General features: G+C 41.6%; 1 protein-coding gene across 12 annotated transcripts in view; it reads left to right on the top strand.

The window, feature by feature from the left end:
* foxp1 (forkhead box P1) overlaps window positions 1-26,140 on the top strand; it is a 486,565-nt gene that overhangs the window by 310,051 nt on the left and 150,374 nt on the right. For 10 of the 12 annotated variants that reach the window (XM_033036706.1, XM_033036704.1, XM_033036702.1 and 7 more), the window contains one exon: window positions 6,519-6,608. In XM_033036706.1, coding sequence (XP_032892597.1) covers window positions 6,519-6,608 — 90 coding nt within the window. Of the gene's footprint in view, window positions 1-4,751; window positions 4,913-5,041; window positions 5,161-6,518; window positions 6,609-26,140 lie in introns of those variants that run through there. The other 2 variants (XM_033036711.1, XM_033036710.1) reach the window with 2 other exon arrangements.

Below are 26,140 nucleotides of genomic sequence, written 5' to 3'. Positions count from 1 at the left end.
TGCTTGTGAACCAGGAACAGGCCGAGGGTGGATGAGACCACTTAGTACCCTTTCTTCTGCGAAGTAACGACTCATTTCTGTGGACCGCTTTAAAGCACCGTTTTGGTGCTACAAGATACACTGACTTTAAACCATTCGTATCTTTAATTCCATTTTGTGGTTATTTTTATTTTTACACTTGACAGTGTGCTCATTTGATTCGCAAACAGTCCATACATAGGGAGTTTCGTTTAGCCAAGAGATACAGCGTGGAACAGGCCCTCTGGCCAGCCAGGTCCACGCTGACCAGTGATTACCCCGTACACTAGCACTGTCCTACACACACTAGGGACAATTTACAATTTACAGAGGCCAATTAACCTACCGACCTGTACGTCTTTGGAGTGTGGGAGGAAACTGGAGCACCTGGAGAAAACCCACGCGGTCACAGGGAGAACGTACAAACTCCGCACAGACAACACCCGTAGTCAGAATCGAACCCAGGTCTCTGGCGCTGTGAGGCAGCAACTCCACCACTGTGCCGCCATTAAATGGTTTAGAGTTTGGTCCTTGTGTTCCAGGTTTGCTTCTCTCTCTAGTCGTAAATCATCTCTGAAATTTGGAATTCATCATCACACATTTTACTGGTGTGATATATTCTTGCTTTGTCTTATTTACAGTAAAGTATTTTTCGCATTTAAACCTTGGATTAAAAAAAATTGGTGAACAACGCTGCATAATGCAGGAAATTAAATTTTTAGCACTTTTTGATGTTATTTTGTTATAAAATAATAATGTTCTGCTTAATTAAATTTTGCGCCAGATTGCAATTTTAAAAAATATTGATTGTTTTATGATGGCTTCTAATTTTGCTGATGTTTGCATCACCATAACGTAACACTGTGGATGATGCAGAACAACCATTGAATATGTATTCAAGGTTGTAACCTAGCAAATAATAAAGGAATTCTGTCAATATCCACACAACAGCAAATTATAGTTAGACTTGCATTGTTTGTGTATTATCTACTTAAAATAGAAATGCAAATTTAAAGCCCAAGACTAAAATGCTAGCATCAACAAAATAAAGACAGGCAACAGGCTGTGGTATTTAAATTGCTCCTCCTGCATTCCGTATAAAATCACTCGAACATAATTTATTGTCAGCATGTTTCTACTTAGTTTTAAATATGAAATAAAATAACCACCTTAGCCAATAAAAATGTTCAGTCAGAGGCATAGATAGGGTTGACAGTCAGAACCTTTTTTTCCCCAGAGTGGCAATGTCAATTATTAGAGGGCTTCGCTTTAAGGTGAGAGGGGCAAGGTTTTAAGGACATGTGCAGAGCAAGTTTTTTTACGCAGAGGGTGGTGGGAACGCACTGCCAGATGGTGGTGGTGGAGGCAGATACAATAGTGGCATTTAAGAGACTTTTGGGAAAGATACATGGATATTCGGACAATGGAGAGATAAGAATCATGACAGAAGATATTAGTTTATCTTGGCATCATGTTCAGCACAAACATTGTGGGCCGAAGGGCCCGTTCCTGTGCTGTACTGTTCTGTGTTTTTGCAGAGCGCATTTGGGGCATTGTGAGCAGTTTTGGGCCCCATATCTGAGGAGAGATGTGCTGGCATTGGAGAGGGTCCAGAGGAGGTTTACAAGTATGATCCCAGGGATGATTGGATTAACATGTGATGAGTGTTTGATGACTCTGGGCCTGTACTTGCTGGAATTTAGAAGGATGAGAGTGGACCTCATTGAGACTTTCAATGTTAAAAGTTATGAGAAAGCAGGAGCATGGCGTTGAGAGGGAAAGATATATCAGCCATGATTGAATAGTGTGGTAGACTCGAAGGGCCGAATGGCCTAATTCTGCTCCTATGACTTATGAACATGTTTCAAGCATCCTTGATGTACCTTTGTGTCCTTTGGTAGTAAACCTTTCAGAATAAAATAGCTCCTGCATCTGAGCCTTCACATGTACTAAGTTAGCCAACATTCATAGTACCAATAGATAGAGCATTAAAAGTTGACGTTGACTTAGTCTGAGAAAAGAATTAACCTACATTCCTCCTCTTGATTGTCATCTGGTTATCCCAGATATGAAGAATAGATCTATGAACAATGGATGAAAGTAGGATGTTTAAGGCAGATAGCCATCACCAATCGCTGAGAATGAAGAAAGAATGTCCTTCTAACGAACGGGTTGTTTATTAAGGTTTTACGTTTTCAGGACAAATGGTGAAGGAAATATTTCATGACTGCATATTCCTCTGTGAAAATTTAAGACTCAGTTCAGGTATAAATTATGGATTTATATAACTTTTTGCATTCACACTCAAACCACTAGATGGCACGTCCTTCCAAATTTGAAGTCAACATTGGCATCTAGTGTTATGGGAAGAGGCCTATGGCCTTCACACATGCTTTCCCAGATGGTAGCAAAACTATGTATGGAGGTGTAGCAACATAGACTGAATATGGCTTTGATTTGTGGAATTAAAACAGAGTTAACAGCAAACACGACAAACTCCTTTAACGCTTTAAAACCTAACAGGAAAAGTGTTACAGATAGTTGCCCGAAAAGAAAAAACATATAAAGTTGGCAGAAAGAGCAGTGAACATGAGAATTGGGAAAATTTCAGATGTCAGTGAAGCAAATCCAAGAAATTGATAGGCAAAAATAAATAAAAAGGCAATAATATTCTATTGAGAAACGCAAAAAGTAACGTTACAAACTCTTACAGGGGTAATCAAGAGTAAAACGTTAGCATAGGTTAATGTAAATCCCTTGCAGACTTGTCAGGAAAAAATGTATTGGGGACTAAAGATATGACACAAATATTGAGTGTCCATTGTCATGCAAGAAATGACAAAAATGTTTCCAGAAATAGTGGAGAACAACCATTCTGGAGTGAATGAGGATCTGAAGGAGATTGCCATCAGTAAAAAAAATGTTATAGAGAAATGATTCAAACAATAAATCCCAGGATCTGATGCCTTGCACTCCAAGGCTGAAAGCCATATCTACGGAGTTGTACTGTATGTTAACTTCCAAAATCCCTTCAATGTGAGTATGATTCTCACAGGTCAGAGAGTAGCAAATGAAACCACATTATTTATGAAAAGAAAGAGGAACATTGGAACCACAAAGCAATTGGCTTGACATTACAATTACTAGAATCTATTATTAAGACAGTGCTAGCAAGACACTTGGAAAATCATAATGAGATAGGGTGAAGGCAAAATCCTGTTTGAATATGTTTCAATGAGTTGAGATTGGAGCTAGCAGGGGGAAGCAGTGGCTGTAAAGTAAATGGACTTTCAGAAGACCTATATGTTTCCACACGAGAGGCTATTAAAGAAAGTTAGAACATATACTGAATTGAGGATAACACTGGATTGCGCATTGGTTAATATCTTTGACAGGAGGTGATGATAAGTAGGGGGTATTTAAATGATGAAAAACTGAGAGATGTTGATGTTATGAGGCACTTTATGGTCTTGTACACAAATCACTGAGACTTAAGTTGCAAGTTCAACGTGTAATTAAAAAGGCAATTGATATGTTGGAGGATTTGAATACTGGAGTAAAGACAGTGAAGGCTGCCACTGGAATACTGTGTTTGGGTCTGGTCTTTCCTGGCTAATACATGCAATAGGGGAACTGCAAGGAAAGTTCACCAGATTGATTCCTAGGCTGGGATGTTTGTCCCACGAGGAGAGATTAAACAGATGGGTCGTATCCATCTTCAGCTTTGAAGAATGAGTGTTGATATCGTTGAAATGTGCAAAATTCTTAAAGGGCTTGACAGGGATAGATACAGGGATAATAATGTTGTGTCTGGTGTTGTACAATCAGCAGTGCCTCCAAGCACAAAGGCAGGGCCTCTCATGATTGAGATGACACACTGTTGTTGTTCCTTCAAAGAGCCAAGAACTTGTGGAATTCTCTACAACAGAAAACACATTTGTTGAGTATATTAAGAAAAGGATCGATGGATTTTTAGATATTAACGGAACCAAATGATCATCGGGCTGAGGTAAAAAAAAATCAGTGATTAAATCATTGAACGGTGGGCGGGGGCTGTGGGGGGGGGGGGGAAGAACAGTATAGTGGGGCCGAACGGCCCAATTCTGATTCTGTTTCTTATGTTCTTAATTATCTTCATGATATTTGCATTGGGGCACATGTCTAATATATTTAATATTTTCTGAATCCCATTTGGGCAGATTATCAGCTTAAAACAGTAAAAAACTTATAATGTTGTGATATATTTGCTTTGACTTATGCTCGGTGCTTTTCTAAGCTGCATATTGGTCATATGATCCTGCCTTTCTGAGCATTAATATACGAACAATCAACTCCACCTAATATATGTCTTGGGTTTGTCATAATACATGCTGTTACTCACATTTGTGAGCTTTAGTTGCTGCTGTCTGTCAGCCTCTGGTAGTTTATCTCTGGTGCCTGGATTTGCTTTAAGACTTGTATGTCTATCACGGTAGTGTTGCTTTGAATGTGAGATCAAAAGAAGATGAGTTCCAGAAAAAAATTTCCTTGTATGAAGAAAGGAACAGTCTTGTGTAAACATTCCAGTGACAGCTCCCAATGAGTTATTTTACTGGAGCATTAGCACCCGGGATGACAGACAGGCTGAGACGGTGCAAAATAACAAATCAGTCCCTGTGTATGAGCAGGCAGTTGCCACAACAGAAATAAGATTTCTAAAGGAATTTTGTTCTAGTTTCATTGTAAACGTTTGTGTGGCAGCTCATCTTTTTACAAGCTGTCTTGTCGCGGAGTGTTGCAAAGCGCTGGTAGTTTTCTTTGCTGGTAGATGTTTGCATTGACGCACACACCTGACAGAAAGGAGCAAGCAATATGAGTAGAAACAAGGACAGATTTAAGAGCAAAGTTACCAAGGGTATTGTACTTCTCTGCTTATTTCTCATTCACGTCTGTGAGTAGTATTTGCACTGTTGAAACAGGCATTTTTTTAAAAGCTGGGCAGAAAGGGCAGCCTTCCAGTATATTTTCATTTCGATCTGCTTCAGCTGCGCGGCACTTCCTGTTTATTCAACATCTTTACACCATTCTTCAACCCCCGCTCCACAGCAACAGGCAAAGAACAACTGCAAGCAGACGGAAATTTAGAGGCACTAAGCTCTTTCGGTAAACTTCCCCACTTTCTCTGTAATTGTTTGTGTCATATCCAGAATTAAATCTGTCACATGAAACGAGTCTGATGCGCTGAATAAGGGAGTTGTCGAAAGATGCAAATGTTACGATTTAACCTTAAATCGGCAGTAAATTAGGTCATGCTGAGAAGTAAGGAAAATGTTACAAAGAATTAGTTTATATTTCATCAATTTGTGTTGTGTATGCATACAAGGCACGTGGGCATAAATGGAATGTCTTGACGAATGGAGTCTAATAACAGATAGTAACACAGAGTATGCAGTCTGTAGAGGCACACACAATACATGTTTGCAAAATAAAATTCAACTGCATTAAAGTTGTCTTTTGTGCTTAAAAGTGGTCCGATGTTTGGAACTGGTCTGAACTGTTTTCTAGTAGGAGTAATCACATGGGGGAAGGGAATGGAAAGAGTGACTGAATTTATTTACTCAGATGTTATGCTTATGTAGGTGTGGAACTCAGTCAGTGTGGGAACTATGAGTTGCTTGCTTATTGGTATCTTCATAGTTCTGATGGCCATCAAATTTCCCAGCTTATTGCTTTTGTTTATTCTGGACAGCCTCTGTTTGATTATTTATCAGAAGGAAAAGGGAGTAGTTTGGGCATAAAACAACTGTGTCGGGTTTTACTTTCCAGCAGCCAGTCTATGGTTTAGTGCATCTCAAAGCTTTTAAAAGCCAACAATCTAGGGTATGATTTTAGCTTTGATGTTATGTTACAATTTTTTAAAACAAATTCAGTCATTACTACCCCTGAGCGCATTGTATTTGTGAGCATATATTTAATGATCTGGCCATTGATTTTATTTACATGTAATTTTCATAGAATTAGGATAGCTTTTGTGATTTTTGTTTTCTTTTGCTTTGGAGAACATTTGTCCCATTTTTCTCCCACTCACATGGCCACGAGGGATTCTTTGGCTCTGGCCGCTCTGAAGCATGCTTGCTTGCCTGCTCTTCACAATGCATTGTTCCCTTTTGAAAATTTCATATCAAATGACAACCATCCATCAACACAGTCTGAGATTTTAGTGGAGAGGGAGACATTGGAATGCCAATTTTTTTTGTTGATGCACATTAATGTCCAATAAAAGCAACTGTTGGTTTTAAAGAGACTTGCAGAATTTAATGCGGAAGAATTATTTGCGGCACTGCCTTCAATGGAAATAAATTAAGTTTTATCTATTGAAATGTTTAACTTGTAGTTTTTAATGGTACAACAAATGGTATGCAGCACTGTTTGCTGTTGTTATTCTTTGGAGCATGGAGTAGTAAACTGTCCCACTGGGTGTATTTATAGTTAAAACGTGAATGTTATTCTTTTTTATGTAGGCTCTTCAGGTTGCACGGCAGCTTCTGCTACAGCATCAAGTTAGTGGGTTGAAGTCTCCCAAGGGAAATGACAAGCAACCAACCTTACAGGTAAGTGTATTTTTATATACATAATACACACATTTATGTAAACATGGCTCTTTTTTGGAAATGGAACCGTGAGCTAAACTTTCCTGTGCCACATTGAATAGAATGACAACATAGTCCTCGGTTAATGAGCTATTGTACTTAAATCGGCCTAACACCGGGCACTGTAGCTGTGCTAATGTTTCCGAACATTCCTCCCCCCCCCAAAAAAAAAGAACTACTTCCAGTATGTTAGCGTGGATTCAAATTTGACAGGATCAAACTAATCACTTTTTATAGCCAAGCTAGGGATTTTGTGACAGAGGTTAACAGACCCCACATAGTGGTAGATGTTGTTTTAGTCAGCTTTTGATTCATCTAAAAGCCCGATGATGATCAAAATGAATATCATTATTGATATTTTACAAATCAATTTTCATTAAATGCACCTTTCCTACATTGTGATGCTGCCTTGGGATCTTTCATCGTTTTGTGCATAAATGTTTATGCTTTCTATTTCATGACCGATCTCTGTATTCTGTGTTGTATTCTCATCGAGGTTATATTAAATACATTCATTAATATGCACTGTTGCCTTTTTTAATGGCACAATAAAATTGTGCGTGAGAGAAGCAAGCTACCTAAATTTCTGTAAACAGGCAAAATCTTGAACTAGGATTGCAAAGTGTTTATGGTGGAGGAAGTTTTTTTATGTAGAAGGCAATGCAAAACAAATATGTATATATATATAAGAAACAAAAAATAATAGTTATGAGATTTTTGGTTGGAAATTTATTATCATCTTAACACTGCACCTCAGAGCTCCAGTCATGAAACAAAACAAAGAAAGTCTTGTGTTGGTAAAATGCCTTTCATACCCCTTGCAGAACATCCCAAAGCACTTTATAGCCAATGAATAACTTTAAAGGGTGGTTACTGTTGTTACATAGGAAATGCAGATGCCCCCTTATGCACAGCAGCATTCCAGAAATAGCAGTCTGATAATTTACTTGCAGTGCCCTCCATAATGTTTGGGACAAAGAATCATCATTTATTTATTTGCCTCTGTACACCACAATTTGAGATTTGTAATAGAAAAAAATAAATCACATTTGGTTAAAGTGCACATTGTCAGATTTTATTGAAGGGTATTTTTATACATTTTGGTTTCACCGTGTAGAAATTATAGCTGTGTTTATACATAGTCCCTCCATTTCAGGGCACCATAATGCTTGGGACACATGGCGTCACAGGTGTTTGTAATTGCTCAGGTGGTGTTTAAATGCCTCCTTCACACCGGTATAAGAGAGCTCTCAACACCTAGTCTTTCCTCCAGTCTTCCATCACCTTTGGAAACTTTTATTGCTGTTTATCAACATGAGGACCAAAGTTGTGCCAATAAAAGTCAAAGAAGCCATTCTGAGACTGAGAAACAAGAATAAAACTGTTAGAGACATCAGCCAAACCAACTGTTTGGAACCTCATTAAGAAGAACGAGAGCACCGGTGAACTTACTAATTGCAAAGGGACTGGCAGGCCAAGGAAGACCTCCACAGCTGATGACACAAGAATTATTTTTATAATAAAGAAAAATCCCAAAATACTTGTTTGACAGATCAGAAACACTCTTCAGGAGTCAGGTGTGGATTTCTCAATGACCACTGTCCGCAGAAGACTTCATGAACAGAAATACAGAAGTTACACTGCAAGATGCAAACCACTGGTTAGCTGCAAAAATAGGATGGCCACATTATAGTTTGCCAAGAAGTACTTAAAAGAGCAACCACAGTTCTGGAAAAGGTCTTGTGGCGAGATAAAGACACAGATTAACTTATATCAGAGTGAGGGCAAGAGCAAAGTATGGAGGAGAGAAGGAACTGCCCAAGATCCAAAGCATACCACAGATCCAAAGCATATCATCTGTGAAACACGGTGGTGGGGGTGTATAGACAAAGACAATAGATGCAGGAATAGGCCCTTCAAGCCAGCACCCCCTTTAATGTAATCATGGCTGATCATCCACAATCAGTACTCCATTCCTGTCTCCTCACCATATCCCCCGACTCCGCTATCTTTAAGAGCTCTATCTAACTGGCCTGGGCAAGTATGGCTGCTGACGGTACTGGCTCACTTATCTTCATCGATGAGACAACTGCTGATGGTAGTCCCATAATGAATTCTGAAATGTATAGACACATCTTATCTGCTCAATTCAAACAAATGCCCCAAAACTCATTGGCCAGAGGTTCATTCTACAGCAAGACAATGTCTCTCTTCTAGGGAGATGCTAACTGCATTTCGTTGTCTCTGTACTGTACACTGCACAATGACAATAAAGTTGAATCTGAATCTGAATCTGAAACATACTGCTAAAGCATCAAAGTAGTTTTTCAAAGCTAAAAAATGGTCAATTCTTGAGTGGCCAAGTCGATCACCCGATCTCAATACAATTGAGCACGCCTTTTATATGCTGAAGAGAAAACTGAAGGGGACTAGCCCCCAAAACAAGCATTAGCTAAAGATGGCTGCAATACAGGCCTGGTAGAGCATCACCAGAGAACTGGCGATGTCCATGAATCGCAGACTTCAAGCAGTCATTGCTTGCAAAGAATATGCAACAAAATACTAAACATGACTACTTTCATTTACATGACATTGCTGTGTCCCAAATATCATGGTGCCCTGAAATGGGAGGACTCTGTATAAACACTGCTGTAATTTCTACATGGTGAAACCAAAATGTATAAAAATGGCCTTTATTAAAATCTGACAATGTGCACTTTAACCACATGTGTTTTTTTCTATTACAAATCTCACATTGTGGAGTACAGAGGCAAATAAATAAATGATGGGTCTTTGTCCCAAACATTATGGAGGGCACTGTTTCTGTGATGTTGGTTGAGAGCTAAATATTGGCCAGGACACCAGCGCTAATTCCCATGCTCTTCCATGGAATTGTGTCACGTTACAGCAAAGAGAAGACAGAGTCTTGGTTTAATATCTCGTCCAATAGATGGATGAATGCCCTGTCTTCCAGCAACAACCTCGGACAAAGCTTTTGCATACGAGTCAAGGAATAGCCTAACCTTCTGATTAATTGCCCAAGGGTATAATGGTCAATCATTTCCTTGCCCAGTTCTTCCCACATCTCCAATCTAAGGTCATGTTGAAAGGGTGGTGAACCTGTGGAATTCATTGCCACAGACTGTTGTAGAGGCCAAGTCAATGGATATTTTTAATGCAAAGATTGACCTTTTCTTGATTAGGAAGGGTGTCGGGGTTATGGGGAGAAGGCAGGAGAATGGGGTTGAGATGGAAAGATAGATCAACCATGATTGAATGACAGAGTAGACTTAATGGGCCGAATAGCCTAATTCCTATAACCCATAAGCATTAATTGATCCAGAGCAAGTAATTTAGTGTTGAACAGCAATTCTGCCTGGAGTTTCCATTGAAATTCTCACTGAGTTCTCCCTTCAATGCACTCTCTTTGAAAACTAACTTTAGGTGCAGTTGTTTAAAACAATTAAGTGATCTTTTTATACGTGAATCCTGATCGTGATTAAAGCAGGGAAGGATGTCCTGGTATTTCACGTTTTTAATTTGGAGGATTCGGTCACTACAGATGAAGGATTAATACTGAAGCTATTCATGATCAGTCGAGTACCTGAGCTGACTGTCATGAGAGACTCATAGTCTGGCAATTGTTCGACTACACCTACTCACCAAGAAAAATAAAGTGGCTTTCATGTGAGCAATTAAGTCATTTTTGCCATTATCACTTGATTGACAATTAAAATTATAGACACCTCTCCCTTCTATCTTCTTCCCCGTCTTAAACGTGACTGCATATGCAAATATGCATGTCTATATTCCTTTAGGTGCATGCAAATGTGGGTAAACACACAATCGCCTAGATTATTGGGACAGTACTATTGAATTTAATTCTGTACTGTAAAACCTGCCTGACCTGCAGAAAATGCTCTTCTGTTGTCTTGCAAAAAAAAAACTCCACAGACCTTAAACTAGCAAATATGATAATTGCTGCAAGATGTAGAGGAGTACATTCTGGGCCATTTGTTGTAACAAGCTTGTGCTCACCAGACTGTTGGAAGTTGCTTCTATTTACTTCAATTGACCAACGCATCATTCTGCCTAAGCCATTGTTAGTTTTCCAGAATTAAGTGCGAATCGCAGAAATCCTGTGTCTTGTGCGTTGTCTAAGGCAGATATTGCACAAAATTTTACTTGCTTCTCATATCAGGCTGTAAAAGAGTGTAAATCGATTCTTCGAGCTAATGCACAGTGCACAACTATTTTTTGAGGAGATACAAAGACAAACTAAATACATTTGACTAATCATTAATGTTTAAATTGCTGACAATTTTGCAAAGAATGTCACATGTAATTATGGACATCCCTTTCCCCTATTACTTAGTTTACACATGGAACACTGCAAAAAAGAGTCTCCCACCTAGCTAATTAACATTATCACTGAAATGGTAGGGTTGAGTCATTAGTTCCATGTGCATTTAATTAGAGGCAGACTGAAATTGGATTTAACTTATTACTTTTCATGGATCACTTTCTTGTCATCACTTCAAATTGGATTGCAGCCCCAGGTAACTAATTATGAGAGCCACAGGATCAAGAGTGAAGAAGAAGGTAATTAGAGACCACTGCGCTGGACCCGTGCTGATAGTCCACTAATACTGTGGAAAAATATAGTTTTATTTTGTAACACTGCCACAAGCAGGGGCACTTAAAATCGTGGAAATAATATTCTGCTTTGTTTGGAGTCACGGGAAGGCTGCTGCCACCTGTTGTGGTTTACGTGATGTGCAGCTGTGTTGAAGATGTTCTGTCCACATGGTTCCACAATGAACTTCTTAATGTGCAGTTTAAACAAGCGAAGTCAACATATTGCATGTAGGCATGAGGTAATGCAAGAACTATGTGCTGGGAGGTTTTTTTTCATCTGCGTGTGAAAGAAAAAGCTATCAAACCAAACAGTGCAGCGGGATGTGGAGCTAAATTTAATGTTTTGGGTTAGTGTACTTGGGAAATTGTCAGAATAACCAACTGTTCTCCATTCAAAGTGCCCTCCATTCATCTGATTTTCTTACTGGGTGAAAATTGTCTGATGTCTTGGTATCATAAAAAATATGTATGAGGAACAACGAGGACATTATAACGTGATCTTTGCAACCAGTGCTCATTATTTCCTGTATAATATTAGTTGGCTCAAGAAATAGTCTGAGCTCAAAGCAGAGGCATTATAATTTAATAGTCTCTTAATTCTCCTTCACTGAATAGAAATCCACAGGTTATAAAAAGCATCCTTCACATCCTTAATAATGGCTTAAACTAAATCATTGTGTGGTTTAGAGGGTTTCTTACTCTGGATCAAATAGTGTAGTGTTTTCTCTCTTTTTGAACGCTGGCTGAATGGGGATCACGGTTGGAGATGAATACTTACCTTTTCTTCAAAGTCTGAAGGTTTTTTTGTGTCGCGAGCCAAGGGCTTTTTCCTTTGGTCGGAGGAAGCAGCCTTTGAACTACTGTGCTGCACACACCATGGCATTGTCCTTCCGTATGTACACCAAACTGCACAAAATCTGCAACACATTACGGCGCAGCACTGGAGCCCATCCAGTGGTTAGAATATTTCCTGAAGCCTAGAATAACAGCAGTTGATGCAAGCGCCGCACTATAAAAGTGACAATGAGGGGCGGACTCCCCTTGTTGGCATTATGCCCAGTCAGAAAAGCTAGCTGAAAAAGCAAGACGGCAGTATCGCTGCCATCCATATGGGTTTAGTAGGTAATAGTTGGATGAAGCTAATTTATTTTTGGAAAGGGAATGTATGTTAAATAGTGCCAGCATCAATCCACTCCAGTTCTTGCTTGTATAATGCTGAATTTGAGTAGTGATTACATACTTAATGGTGTCTCACTAATATAAATCGGGGCTGGTCCCCCAACATCATAAATTGGCTTTGTGGATGTGGAATGTCTTTGTTACGGCCGCATACATTTTTGCAGTCAAAATGTTTCCACAAAGATGAAGGACGTTTTTAAGAAATGTTTTACATATCATAAATCTTTAACTCGGACTTGAGATACTGGAATCAAACTGGTGTTGCTGCCTACATTAAGTAGTTCTTGTTTTACAGATTTTCTCTTTTGAATTATGGTCAATCTGCACAAATGTAAAAATCACCATTACTCGCACACCCCAACTCTCTGTGTCTCGAGTGTAGCTTTTTTAAATTCCTTCGGAAGAATTTTAATGTGAACAGACTTAAGTCATTGGTTTTGTACACTGGGGAAAGAGTATAGTTGACACTAGTGTAACTTGTTCATGAGTCTTCCGTGTGATTATGCCACTCAATGTAAGGTTAGAATTTAAATTGGAGGAATCTTACCAATGCATATATTTTTAAATGAATAAATGCATTTCTACAACATGTTTGAGATTCTTTGTTTACAATTAAGGTCATACGATTATAATCATGCTAATTTCCTAAGCTTCCTCCCATACTCCAAAGACGTACAGGTTTGTAGGTTAATGGGCTTGGTATCAATGTAAAAATGGTCCTGAGTGTAGGATAGTGCGAGTGAACGGAGATCGCTGGTCCGTATGGACTCGGTAGGCTGAAAGGCTTGTTTCCGTGCTGTATCTCGAAACTAAACTAAACTAATAATCCGTCTCAGAAGAAGTCAAAGTTCTCGGAGAAAACCCACGCGGTCACTGGAAGAATATGCAATCTCCATACAGACAGCACCCCCTGTAGTCAGGATCGAACCCGGGTGTCTGGCGCTGAAAGGCAGCAACTCTATTGGTGTGCCACCCATTTGGTTATTTTTATCCATGGTTATCTTTTGGTAATCAAGGAACTGGAAGCCTATCACCAATGCCGTCTCCACAAAATCCTCCAAATCACTAAAAAGACAAACAAACTCATGCTGCCTCAGGCCAAGATCCTTGTTATAATAGTTAGTTTAGTTTATTGTCACCTGTACAGAAGTACAGTGACAATCTTTTTTGCGTGCTATCTAGCCAGCGGAAAGACTATACATAATTCCAATCGAGCCGTCCACAGTGTACAGTGATTTGGCTATGTCGGGTCAGCCATGTTATTCACACACTGAACACATGCCAGCCTCGTACAGCAGGCACTGTCTTACAAGCTCTGTCATTGCAGATGGGGGGGGGAATATCTAAGGATCTACTCGTACCTTCCTTGAAGAAATGCACTTGATTCCAAGAGATCCTCGGCCACAGCCAAACCATGTATGGGAATACACAGAGTCTTGCATAAGAAAGAGTGGGTAAGAGGAACTTCATAAATAAGAACAGAAAATAGTGCAAATACTCTGCAGGTTATTCAGCATCTATGGAGAGAGGAACACAGTTTAATGTTACAGGTTTACAATGATCTGAATTGCTAACTCCACTTTCCTCTCTCCTCTGCTGAATATTTACGACATTTTCAGTTCTGCGTTCAGATATCCAGTGTCTGCAGTTCTCGTTTGCTTTCAGATGACAACTCGAGAACAAAAACACGAAGAGAACGATTAACTCTTTGACATTGATCATCTAACGAGGGCTCAAGCGCACATATGCGCACCCCCAATTTTGTGGCAGAGCTTATAAATAGTATAGGCGTTATGGGACTAGACCTGTGATCTAGAGATCCAGCCTAATGATAAGAACTACAACTGTCTGGAAATTCAGTTGCGTAATGCCATTTTATTTTCCAGCATTATGCAATAAATGGCAAGTAAGACTCATTCTATAGCAAGTGTCAGGAAATGAAGAGCAGGAATTTGCAACGCTTGAAGTTCAACGGCAATATTAAAACTAAATCTCTCACCGTTGATATCTCTGGGCTTAACACTGATCAGGAATACAACTGTAGATATGTTGGATTAACTCAGCGGGAGAGGCAGCATCTCTGGAGAGAAGAAATGGGTGACGTTTAGGGTCTGAAGAAGGGTCCGAAACATCACCATTCCTTCTGTCCAGAGATGCTGCCTGTCCCGCTGAGTTACTCCAGCTTTTTGTGTCTATCTTCGATTTACACCAGCATCTGTAGTTCTTTCCCACACAGGAATATAACTGAGTCAGCCACTAATGTATTGCGAATACAAACAGGTCTGAGACGCACGCACTCATCTATAAGACACACCTCAGAAAGGAATGTTCTCCAGTTGTCTGGCCACAACAAGCATGAAGCTTGACATCACTCTGGACAGTGCTGCCCACTTGTTTGGCCTCCCAACCATAAACATTGATATCCTTTCCACCAGACCACCGTAGCTGGATGTTGAGCCAACTGCAAGATGCACCCAAGCCACTTCCTTGGACAGCATCACTTTTAAAACCAATTCCAAAATAGAAATCACAGTGCTTTTGAAATACAGCATAGTTCATTCAATGTGGTGTGGTTAAAATCTTGGAACTCTCCATCTAATAGCATTATGGGTATACCTTTAGCACATGGTCTGCAGTAAGGCAGCTCATCGCCACTTTCTCCACTCTCACCTTAAAACCCATGCCCTCTACTTTCAGATCCTCCTATCAAGGGAGAAAGACCATCCATTCTATTTTCACCCCTTATGATTTTATATACTTCTATAAGATCACCCCTTAACATGCTACGCTTCAGTGAAAATGTTCCCGAGCTATCCAGCCACCTTTGTAACTCAAAGCCTCGAGACCCTGCAACATCTTCGCGAATCTTCTCTGCACTCTTTCCAGCTTAATCACAATCATACTTCATTAGCCAAGTGTGTTTTGCAGCATACAAGGAATTTGTTTTGCCGTACAGCCATACCAATAAAAAGCAACAGAACACAGAGAATACATTTTAACATAAACATCCACAACCGTGACTCCTCCACATTCCACACTGTGATGGAAGGCGAAAAAAAAGTTCATTCTCTTCCCTTCTTTGTTCTCCCACGGTCGGGGGTCTCGAGCCTTGCGTTGACGGGGCGATCTTGGCTCCCGTAGCCGGCGGCGTTTGGGCCCTCACGTCGGGGCGAGCAAGCTCCTGCATCAGGGGTGGAATCTCAGCTCCCCCGCGCCGAGCGATCTGACCCTGGGTCGGGGCTGGTCGAAACCTTCTGCGTCATTTGGAGCTCCCGACATCGGTCTCAACCCGAGACGGCGAGCTCCTCGATGGTGAAATCCGCATGGAGCATCCTTCCCATAGCCGGGCAACCAGAACTGTACACAGTGGTCTCACTGGTATGGTCTCACCAATACCCTGCACAGTTGTAATGTGACATCTCAACTGCTGCACTCAACCCCTTAACTGCAGAAGGTAATAGTGCCAAATGCTGTCTTCACTACTCTGTCTTCCTGCATTGCCACTTCCAGAGAACTATGTACCTGCATAGTTGAGAAAGTTATATATTAACGCTGCCCTTTACTGGAACGTAAAGCCATTCCATTCTCTCAGTGTGTGATCATTGGACATTCAGTTACTCAATTATATTTTTGCAGCTGAGTTTAGTTTAGATTAGAGATACAGTGCGGAAACAGGCCTTTCAGCCCACCAAGTCTGCGCCGACTGCCGATCCCCACGCACTAGCACTATCCCACACACACAAAAAATTGTACAATTTTACCGAAGCCAATTAACCTACAAACCTGTACGTCTTTGGAGTGTAGGAGGAAACTGGAGCACCTGGAGAAAACCCACGCGGTCACAGAACGTACAAACTCCCTACAGACAGCACCCGTAGCCAGGATCGAACCCAGCAACTCTACCGCTGCGCCATTGTGTCACCCCGATTCCACCACTATGTAATTTAGGCAGTTGAAGGGAAGCTTGATCTGCACGCTATGATGACACAGCACCGGGCAACCATTGGAATCCAACGACTTATTTCCCAATAGAGAAGTTAGTGCCCTTTAGGCACAAATTCATTGTCATTTCTTCGGAAGATGACTTGCATTCTGCCATTCTGTTGGTCACCCTGCTTTTTGCCTGTCTGTACATACATCTGATAGTACTAGTAATTTGCCATCCTTTCCTGCAAGCAAGAAGGCAGCATGGCCTTGAGAATCATTCAGTCGAGTGGAAGGTATGTCCTCTATGGTTGAATACCTGGATTGTATTCAAGCTACCAAACACCGATGCAAATTTTGTACCAATGCTATGTGTGAGGGTGTGATAAAGCACTTGAATGGTAGAAATGAGTCCTGATTCAATTTGTTGGAAGTTGGGTGATGTGAATGTAGTAATTGAGCAGTAGCTGAAGATAAGTGCACTTGGTAGTATATTCACTCTATTCATCGACCTTGACAATTCATTGTATCCTGGTCCTCAGAGTTTGACACAAAATGCTGGAGTAACTCAGCGGGACAGGCAGCATCTCTGAAGAAGGGCCTTGACCTGAAACTTCACCCATTCCTTCTCTCCAGAGATTCTGCCTGTCCCACTGAGTTATTACAGCATTTTGTGTCTATCTTCTGTTTAAACCAGCATCTGCAGTTCTTTCCTGCTCAACCCACAAACCTTTACGTCTTTGGAATGTGGGAGGCAATCCACGCGGTCACAGAAAGAACGTCTAAACTCCCTCCAGACAGCACCTGTGGTCTGGATCGAACCCGGATCTCTGGCGCTGTAAGGCAGCAACTTTATCACTGCGCCACTCTGCTGCCAAGAAGCTGATAAAATAAGGATGGAGCTGAAGAAGTGGCTTTTAAGAAGGTTAATTACGGTGTTGTCTATGTTAAGTGATGCAGAGGTAGTATCCAGAGAATTCCAGAGCTTCGTTCTATTTGGTTTGGATATCTGACGTACATTCAAGCTTTAGTCCTTTTGAAGTCAGTGGTACCTCGATACTGGCAGGTTGTAATTCAGAAGTCCAAACTGAACTCGCTGTTCTTCTTGGGGTGCATTAGGTTACAATTGATACCTGAGACTGCGCCAAATGCGGAACCTACTTAATGCATTTGCTTTTGGAGTTTATCCGACTGCCCAAACCACTATTTGCCATTTTCTGCAGAGCCCTGGTACTTTACCAAAGGTAATTTGTGCGACTATAAATGTCTCTGAAAATATGACTTGTAAAGTATGTTTGCCACAGATAGGATGTTTGGTGCACAACAGAGGTGCTACACGGTACTGTGCCAATTTGATTTTAATCTTAAAATAACCCGATATATTTTGTTATTTGAAATACATAAACCTGCTGATATTGTAAAGATGTTATATATAGTCTGCAGAGGAACATCATGTAGATTTATTATAAACACCAGCAAAGAACAATTGAGTTGGATTCTTTGTTCTGCATTGTACATTCTATGTAAGATACCGTTTGACTGAACGTAATGTTATGCCTTGAACTTTTAGGTCTTCTAAAAAGCTACTCTAAACCTCCAGTCAAAAGACACACTGCATTGGCCTTCAGTGTGCTCTCCATATTTATTTATTTAGCCGTTTTTTAAGAACATTTCAGCTTGGTTTGGACACTTTTCACAATTTACATTTGATAGAATGCAGTTGTGCAATTATTGACCATTGAACTAATAATCCGCAGAATGTCCATTGAGTGTGCACCATGGCATTATAGGAACTTAAATTGAGCGATTTTTTATTAGATCTGTAAATATAACACTAATTCAACAAAAGTGACCACAAAGCTAATAGATGTCATAAAAATCAACCTGTTTGAGTGAGTGCAAACAGTGAAGGTAAAGCTTTTGAAACCACTTTGAGCTGGAAGGGCCAAGAACAAGATCCTTCTTTCCATCCACCCAAGATTCCCACCATCATAATTGACAATACTGAGCAAATCAAATTGACTCTATGGACACACCATACTGGAGTAACTCAGCGGGACAGGCAGCATCTCTGGAGAGAAGGAATGGGTGATGTTTCGGGTCGAGACACTTCTTTCAGAAACGTCACCCATTCCTTCTCTCCAGAGATGCTGCCTGTCCGGCTGAGTTACTGCAGCATTTTGTGTCTTAGCTTCGGTTTAGACCAGCTTCTGCAGATCCTTCCTACACATGACTCTATATGTCATTGGGTGACTGAGGTCATTGAACACAAAGGCTGCAAAGCCATACGACATCCCAGCTGTGGTGTCAGAAAATCTGTTCAGTTTCTCAGGTTATGGAACAACCCTGGACATCAAGATCTGGACAATGTGCAGATTTGGTTATTAGGCAAAAGTAAAATTCACACCATTCAGCTGCCAGGCATTGAATGCCAAGAGAAAATTAGTCATCTAATTGTGATTCTAAGTAGCATTAACATCATCATCTCTTCCTACTCAAAAATGCTGGGGTGGAGGTTGCTGGTGGTAGTATTATAGACAAGATCGGCTAAAGGATTAGTTACACAAATGTCATGGTTGTTAGTCAGATCATTGGATGGCAATAAATCTGTTAGTAAGTGATCTTCTGCTCAAATATCTAGAAGAGATTTCCCATCTAATCGTTATCCAATGACCTAGAAGGAAAACACATGCATGGAGACTTTCAATGAGAACAGAATAGACTCTGAGTAGTAGAATCTGAAGAAGGGTCTTGACCCGAAATGTCACCTATTCTTTTTCTCCAGAGATGCCGTCTGACAATAGACAGTAGGTGCAGGAGCAGGCCATTTGGCCCTTCGAGCCAGCACCGCCATTCAATGTGATCGTGGCTGATCATCCCCAATCAGTACCCCGTTCCTGCCTTCTCCCCATATCCCCTGACTCCGCTATCTTTAAGAGCCCAATCTAGCTCTCTCTTGAAAGTATCCAGAGAACCTGCCTCCACCTCTGAGACAGAGAATTCCACAGACTCACAGCTCTGTCCTGCTGAGTTACTCCAGCTGTTTGTGTCTATCTGCAATGAGAACAGAATTGTGTCCAGTTGCCGCTTTACATTCTTACCATTGAAAGGTTCACTGTTTGAATGGAAGTTCCATGAAGCATGATCATTGAATCTGAGGTGCATGAGGAATCAACTACACCTTGGCAATGTACTCCACCATGAATCTGTTGCTTTTGAGTTGTGTTCTCAGGTCCTCATGTTCGATTACTGTCATTTTTGTAGGAAGTTGATCTGAATTGGAGAACATTTTGCCAATCACACCTCCATTGAAATCACAGCGGCCACTCGGGTGAATCTTTGAGGAATTTCCCAGCTTTGAACAGGGGGGAAATATTTCATTCCCAGTGAGCAGTCTTTCCAGTGAAATGTTAAATAAAGGTCCCTTAATTCTATTGTAAATAGCAGATGGGATTTAACTTGGACATGTGCGAGGAGGTGCATTTAATTTGAACCAAGGCAGGACCTATTTAAATAGTCGGGCCCTGGAAAGTATTGTGGAGCAGGGAAACCTGGGGGTGTAGGTAGAGTTTCCTGAAAGTACGATACAGATAAACAGGGTAACGAAGAAGGCATTTGGCACAGTCGGCATAGTTGGTCCTAAAGTACAGGGGTTCGGACGTCAAGTAGAAAATGTACGTTAGTGAGACTAGGCTTGGAGCTTTGTGCGCAGATGTGGTTGCTCAGCTATAGCAAGGATGTCATGAAGCTAGAAAAGGTGCAGCAAAGGTTTACAAGGATGTAGCCAGGATTAGAGGGCTTGGATAGGCTGGGTCATTTTTTCCCTGGAGGATAAGAAGCAGAGGGGTGACCTTATAGAGGTATCTTCTTCTTGTGTATGGCGTGCACAGCCTAAAGTTACAGGACAACTTGTTCTATTTGATTTTATTTGATTGTGCATGCCAGGTTGATTGCATTCCTCGAAACAGGGTGGACCACGTGAAGGTTGTAATCTCCCACCCCTTATAGAGGTATGAAATCATGAGAGGACTAGATCGGGTGAATAGCCACTGTTTTTGCTCTGGGGTAGGAGAGAAAAATTAGAGGGTGTAGGTTTAAGGTGAGAGGGAAAAGATTTAGAAAGGACCTAAGAGGCAACTTTTTACAGGAAGGGCAGGTGGCTTCATGGAATGAGCTGCTGGAGAAAGTGATACAGGTAGTACAATTATGACATTTAAAAGACACCTGAACAGGTATGTGGATAGCGGTCGTTTCATGGGACATATAGGCTAGGCCCAATCAAGTGGGACTAGTTTGGTTAGCAACTTGATCGGCATGGCCCAAGGACCTGTTTCCATGCTGTGTAGCTCTATGTCCCTGTAACTTATTAAAAGCCACGCTCCAATGGGAAATAAATCGGAAAATTTGTTTTCTGAGCGGTCCTCTGGAAGGCAAACCGTGGGTTGCATGGTGGCGCAGCGGTATAGTTGCTTCCTGACAGCACCGGAGACCCAGTTTCCATCCCAACTACAGGTGCTGTCGGTGCGGAGTTTGTACGTTCTTTCCATGATCGCGTGTGTTTTCTTTTTTCCGAGATCTTCGGTTTCCTCCAACACTCCAAAGACGAACAGGATTGTAGGCTAATTGGCCTGGTAAAAAATTGTCCCTAGTGTGTGTTAATGTGCGGGGATCGCTGGTCGGTGCGGACTCAGTGGGCTGAAGGGCCTGTTTCTCTAAACTAAACTGAAAATATTACCTGTTATTATTATTTTTAGTTTTATCTTTCTGTCACGGGAGTTTGTGCAGTGCAGAGAGCATCAAAGTTTTCCTAAAATAAACTTAACTGAAAAGTATGTTTTCATCACTGATTTCATCAAAGGCTTTCTGCCTTCCTCAGCTTCCAACCTTATTGTTTCCCAGCCCCGCACAGTCCCTTTTAATCTTCTCCCAAAATTCCACAAACACAACTGCCCTGGCAGACCCATTGTTTCTGCCTGCTCCTATCCCACAGAAATGATTTCCACGTACCTCGACTCCATCCTATCCCCCTGGTCTAATATCTCCTGACCTATGTCCAAGATGCCTCACAAGCCCTTCGTCTCTTTAATTACTTCCGCTTTCCGAGCCCCCAATCTCTCATCTTTACCATGGACGTTCAGTCACTCTACACCTCCATCCCCCACTTGGAAGGCCTTAAAGCTCTCCGTTTCTTCCTCGACCGCAGAACCATCCAATTTCCCTCTACTAACACTGCTCCGCCTAGCAGAGCTGGTCCTCACCCTTAACAACTTCTCCTTTGACTCCTCCCACTTCCTTGAAGTCCAAGGAGTAGTTATATCGTTTCCCAGCACCCGCATGGGCCCCAGCTATGCCTACCTCTTTGCAGGGCACGTTGAACAATCCCTGTTCCAGGCGTACACTGGCCTTATCCCCAAACTCTAACTCCATTACATTGATGACTGCATCAGTGCTACCTCCTGCACCCATGCAGAACTCATGGACTTCATCAACTTCACCACCAATTTTCATCCTGCACTCAAATTTACTTGGACCATCTCCGACACCTCCCTCCCCTTTCTTGATCTCACAGTCTCCATCACAAGAAATAGACTATTGACTGACGTCTATTACAAACCCACTGACTCCCACAACTATCTCGACTACACTTCTTCCCACCCTGCTTCCTGCAAAGACTATCCCCTACTGCCAACTCCTCCGTCTATGCCACATCTACGCCCAAGATGAGATGTTCCAGGTGTATGGAACATTCGAGTGGTCCTCATTCTTTAGGGAATTGGGGTTCTCCTCTCGCATTATAGATGAGGGCCTCACTCGTGCCTCTTCGCTACCCCGCAGCTCCGCCCTTCATCCCCCTACCTCTAGTCGTAATGGAGACAGAGTCCCCCGTAGTCCTTACCTTCCACCCCGTCAGCCATCGCATACAACACATAATCCTCCAAAATTTCTGCCACCTCCAACAGGATCCCACCATTAGCCACATTTTCCCATCTCCACCCCTTTCCAACTTCCGCAGAAACTGTTCCCTCCACAACTCCCTGGTTAACTCATCACTTCGCGCCCAAACCACCCCCTCCCCAGCTACCCTCCCCTGAAACCGCAGAAGATGCTACACCTGTCTCTATACCTCCTCCCTCGACTCTGTCCAGGGATCCTGACAGTCCTTTCAGGTTAGGCGGAGGTTCACTTGCACCTCCTCCATCCACATCTACTGTATCCATTGTTCAAGATGTGGACTCTAAAAAATCGTCGAGACCAAACGCAGACTGGGCGATCGTTTCGCTGAACACCTTCGCTCAGCCCGCGTGAACCAACTTGATCTCCCGGTTGCTGAACACTTTAATTTTCCTTCCAATTCCTACACAGACCTTTCTGTCCTCGCTCTCCTCCATTGTCAGAGTGAGGCTAAACGCAAATTGGAGGAACAGCATCTCATATTTCGCTTGGGCAGCTTACAGCCCAGTGGTATGAATATTGATTCCTCTCACTTCAGGCAGCCGCTGCATTCCCTCTCTCTTTTTTCCTCCCCCACCCAAGTCGCCCTAACTTGTTATTTTCATCTTACAAACAGCTGACAATGGCTTAAGAAGGAACTGCAGATGCTGGAAAATCGAAGGTAGACAAAAATGCCAGAGAAACTCAGCGGGTGTGGCAGCATCTATGGAGCAAAGGAAATAGGCAAAATTTTGGGCTGAAACGTTGCCTATTTCCTTCGCTCCATAGATGCTGCCACACCCGCTGAGTTTCTCCAGTCTACTTACAATGGACAGTTTCCTTTATCATCATTAGTTTATTGCATATCTTTCATTCGTTGTTCTTTATCTCCCCACATCACCGTCTGTATCTCTCGTTTCCCTTATCCCTAACCAGTCTGAAAAAGGTCTCGACCCGAAATGTCACCCATTCCTTCTCTCCAGAGATGCTGCCTGTCCTGCTGATTTACTCCAGCTTTTTGTGTTTATCTTTGGTTTAAACCAGCATCTGCAGTTCACATACCTGAAAAGTTCCTCACAAGCTGGAAAGCACTGTGGCATAATCTGAAAGGGATATGAAAGTTGCTGTAGAAAATAAGTATTTTACTTTGATTGTGGTTTAAAGTCAGTACTTGTGTGAAAGAACGATGAAAGGAAGTTTGTTGTAGCTATCATAACTGAAGTTCATGTATCATTTACCCAGGTGCGTTTTTTTAACAAGGAGTGTCAGATAGTTTAAGCTGCTGGTAGACAAAAGTGCTGGAGAAACTCAGCGGGTGCGGCAGCATCTATGGAGCGAAGGAAATAGGCAACGTTTCGGGTCAAAACGTTGCCTATTTCCTTTGCTCCATAGATGCTGTCGCACCCGCTGAGTTTCTCGGGCACTATCGTCTACCTTCGACTTTCCAGCATCTGCAGTTCCTTCTTGAACGAATGGTTTAAGCTGCTAGCATCTTGACTTGTTTTGGCTGTGGAGGCCAAGCCAATGGAGATTGACAGCTTCTTGATTAGTACGGGTGTCAGAGGTCATGGGGTGAAGCACGAAAATGGGGTTGAGAGAGAAAGATAGATCAGCCATGATTGAATGGCAGAGTCAACCCAATGGGCCGAATGATCTTATTCTGCTCCTAGAACTTAAGAACTTGTGTTTCCCTCTTGTTAGGACTGGGGAGGGATGAAACTAAAAACTGCTTTTGGTGTCTCACATATCGTTCTAGCTGAGAAGTTGAAACTCAGGATATTCTTTGCTCATATATCTTAGACATGCTTTATTGTATCTGTGAAGGAAGCTCAATTGAATCATGATGTTCTTAATTGCATTCTGTTTTCCATCATAAGTTGAATTAATGTCATTATGCTGTTTTGAATAAACTGTGTGAAGCTTTTACTCGGTGTGCCATTACGTGGATGATCCTGTAACTGAAACCAGTCATCAAAACACAAAACAAAATTTCACCCGATCATTATTTTTTCAATAGTGGCAACATTTCAAGTAACCTGCTGAAATAAGGTTATGAGCATACAGCTAATATAAAACATAACCTTTTCACAAATGTTTATGGAAAAAGATGCATAATTGTTTTCATTTGAATAAAATTGGCTAAACCAGAAGTAAAGACTTGAGACAAATTTAATCTTGTCCAAAAAAATAAATCAATAATGTGAAATATCAGTATCTCATTAGAGCTCTCGTGACACAATATGGAATTTTAAAAGTGCATTGGATGCTAAAAATTATTTGCTGATATACAAGTATCCAGATCTAGCCAACAAAGCCAATTTGGGGTTACAATGAACTGCAGATGCTGGAATCTTGAGCAAACCAAGTTAAAGGCCCTGCAGTAACTCAGTGGGTTAGGTAGCATCAATGGACTGAATGGAGAGGAGTCAAATCAGTCTGAAGAAGGATTCCGACACAAAATGTCTCCATCCATTCTCTCCCCAGAAGCTGCCTGACCCGCTGAGTTCCTCCAGCACTTTGTGTTTTGCTTAAAACCAATTTGGGAATTCCTTTGAACGTAAGGTAGACACTAAATGCTAAAGTAACTCAGCGGGACAGGCAGCATCTCTGGAGAGAAGGAATCGGTGACATTTCGGGTCGAGACCCTTCTTCCTGAACAAGGGTCTCGACCCGAAACGTCACCCATTCCTTCTCTCCGGAGATTTTGCCTGTCCCACTGAGTAATGGGCCTGTCCCACTTGGGCGACTTTTTAGGCAAGTGCAGGAGACTGCGCTCGCCGTATGGTCGCCACATGTTCGCTGATGGTCTCTGGTGAGTCTCCTTCATGGTCGCGAGGAGTTCCCGCATTCTGGGAATTAGTCGCGTCCTCAGTATGGTCGCCGCAAATTTTTCTACATGTTGAAAGTTTTTCTGCGACCAGAAATTGGTCGCCATGGAGAAAATCGATAATCCTGTAGTTGTAGGTGCAGTGTTAGTGCGGTTGCTATGTAGTTATGGGTAGTCGAGGTAGTCGTAGGTAGTTTTAGTTAATCGCCTTTGCTGACCGGTCATTTTCATTGGCTCATTGGGGAAAAAAACGTAAGCAGGAGTTTTCAGAACCAAGGATAACCGACCAGTAATGTTATATGTCCGCCAAGCTTCACAGCTGTGTATCTCTGGCTTATTAAAAGTTTTCTGACTTCTTAAAAGTTGTCTCCACTCCTTCTCCCTCCTTCTCCCCTCTTTTAAAGGACTTAGGAGCCGTCTTATTTACAGCGCCAACTTTCCTGTTCATCGTGGTGTGTGTCTATCGCCTTGGCTTTGTACCATGGGAATTTCAGACAGCGCTCCCCCGCTTGCCCTGGCCCCCGCGCTTAAAATCTATGGTCCTGACATAAAATATGCTTTTAATTTAGACACAATACCATTTATAGTGATATCACTTTCATGATATAACCACAACGAGAGAGCAGTCCTGAACTACTAGCTACCTCATTGAAGACCCTCGGACTATCTTTAATAGGACTTTACTGGCATTATCTTGCACGAAACGTCATTGCCTTGCCTTATCATGTATTGTGATTGGCTCGATTGTAATCATGTATTGTCTTTCCGCTGACTGGTTAGCTTGAAGAAAAGCTTTTCACTGTACCTTGGCACATGTGACAACTAAACTAAACTAAACTAAAAATGATTAACTTGGGATAATGTTTTGAGGTATATACTACAGGAGGAGTGATCACTACATTTTCCAAATCTACAATTGGATTATTTACTCTTAAAACAAAACACCCATCTACATTCTCAGCACAGTTAGTTTATAATCCATCATTCATCTATT

The sequence above is a fragment of the Amblyraja radiata genome, chromosome 18 (genome assembly GCF_010909765.2).
Source record: "Amblyraja radiata isolate CabotCenter1 chromosome 18, sAmbRad1.1.pri, whole genome shotgun sequence".
Lineage (NCBI taxonomy): Eukaryota > Metazoa > Chordata > Chondrichthyes > Rajiformes > Rajidae > Amblyraja > Amblyraja radiata.
Note: the sequence above shows the minus strand (reverse complement) of the source record. Positions and strands in the feature narration are given on the sequence as shown.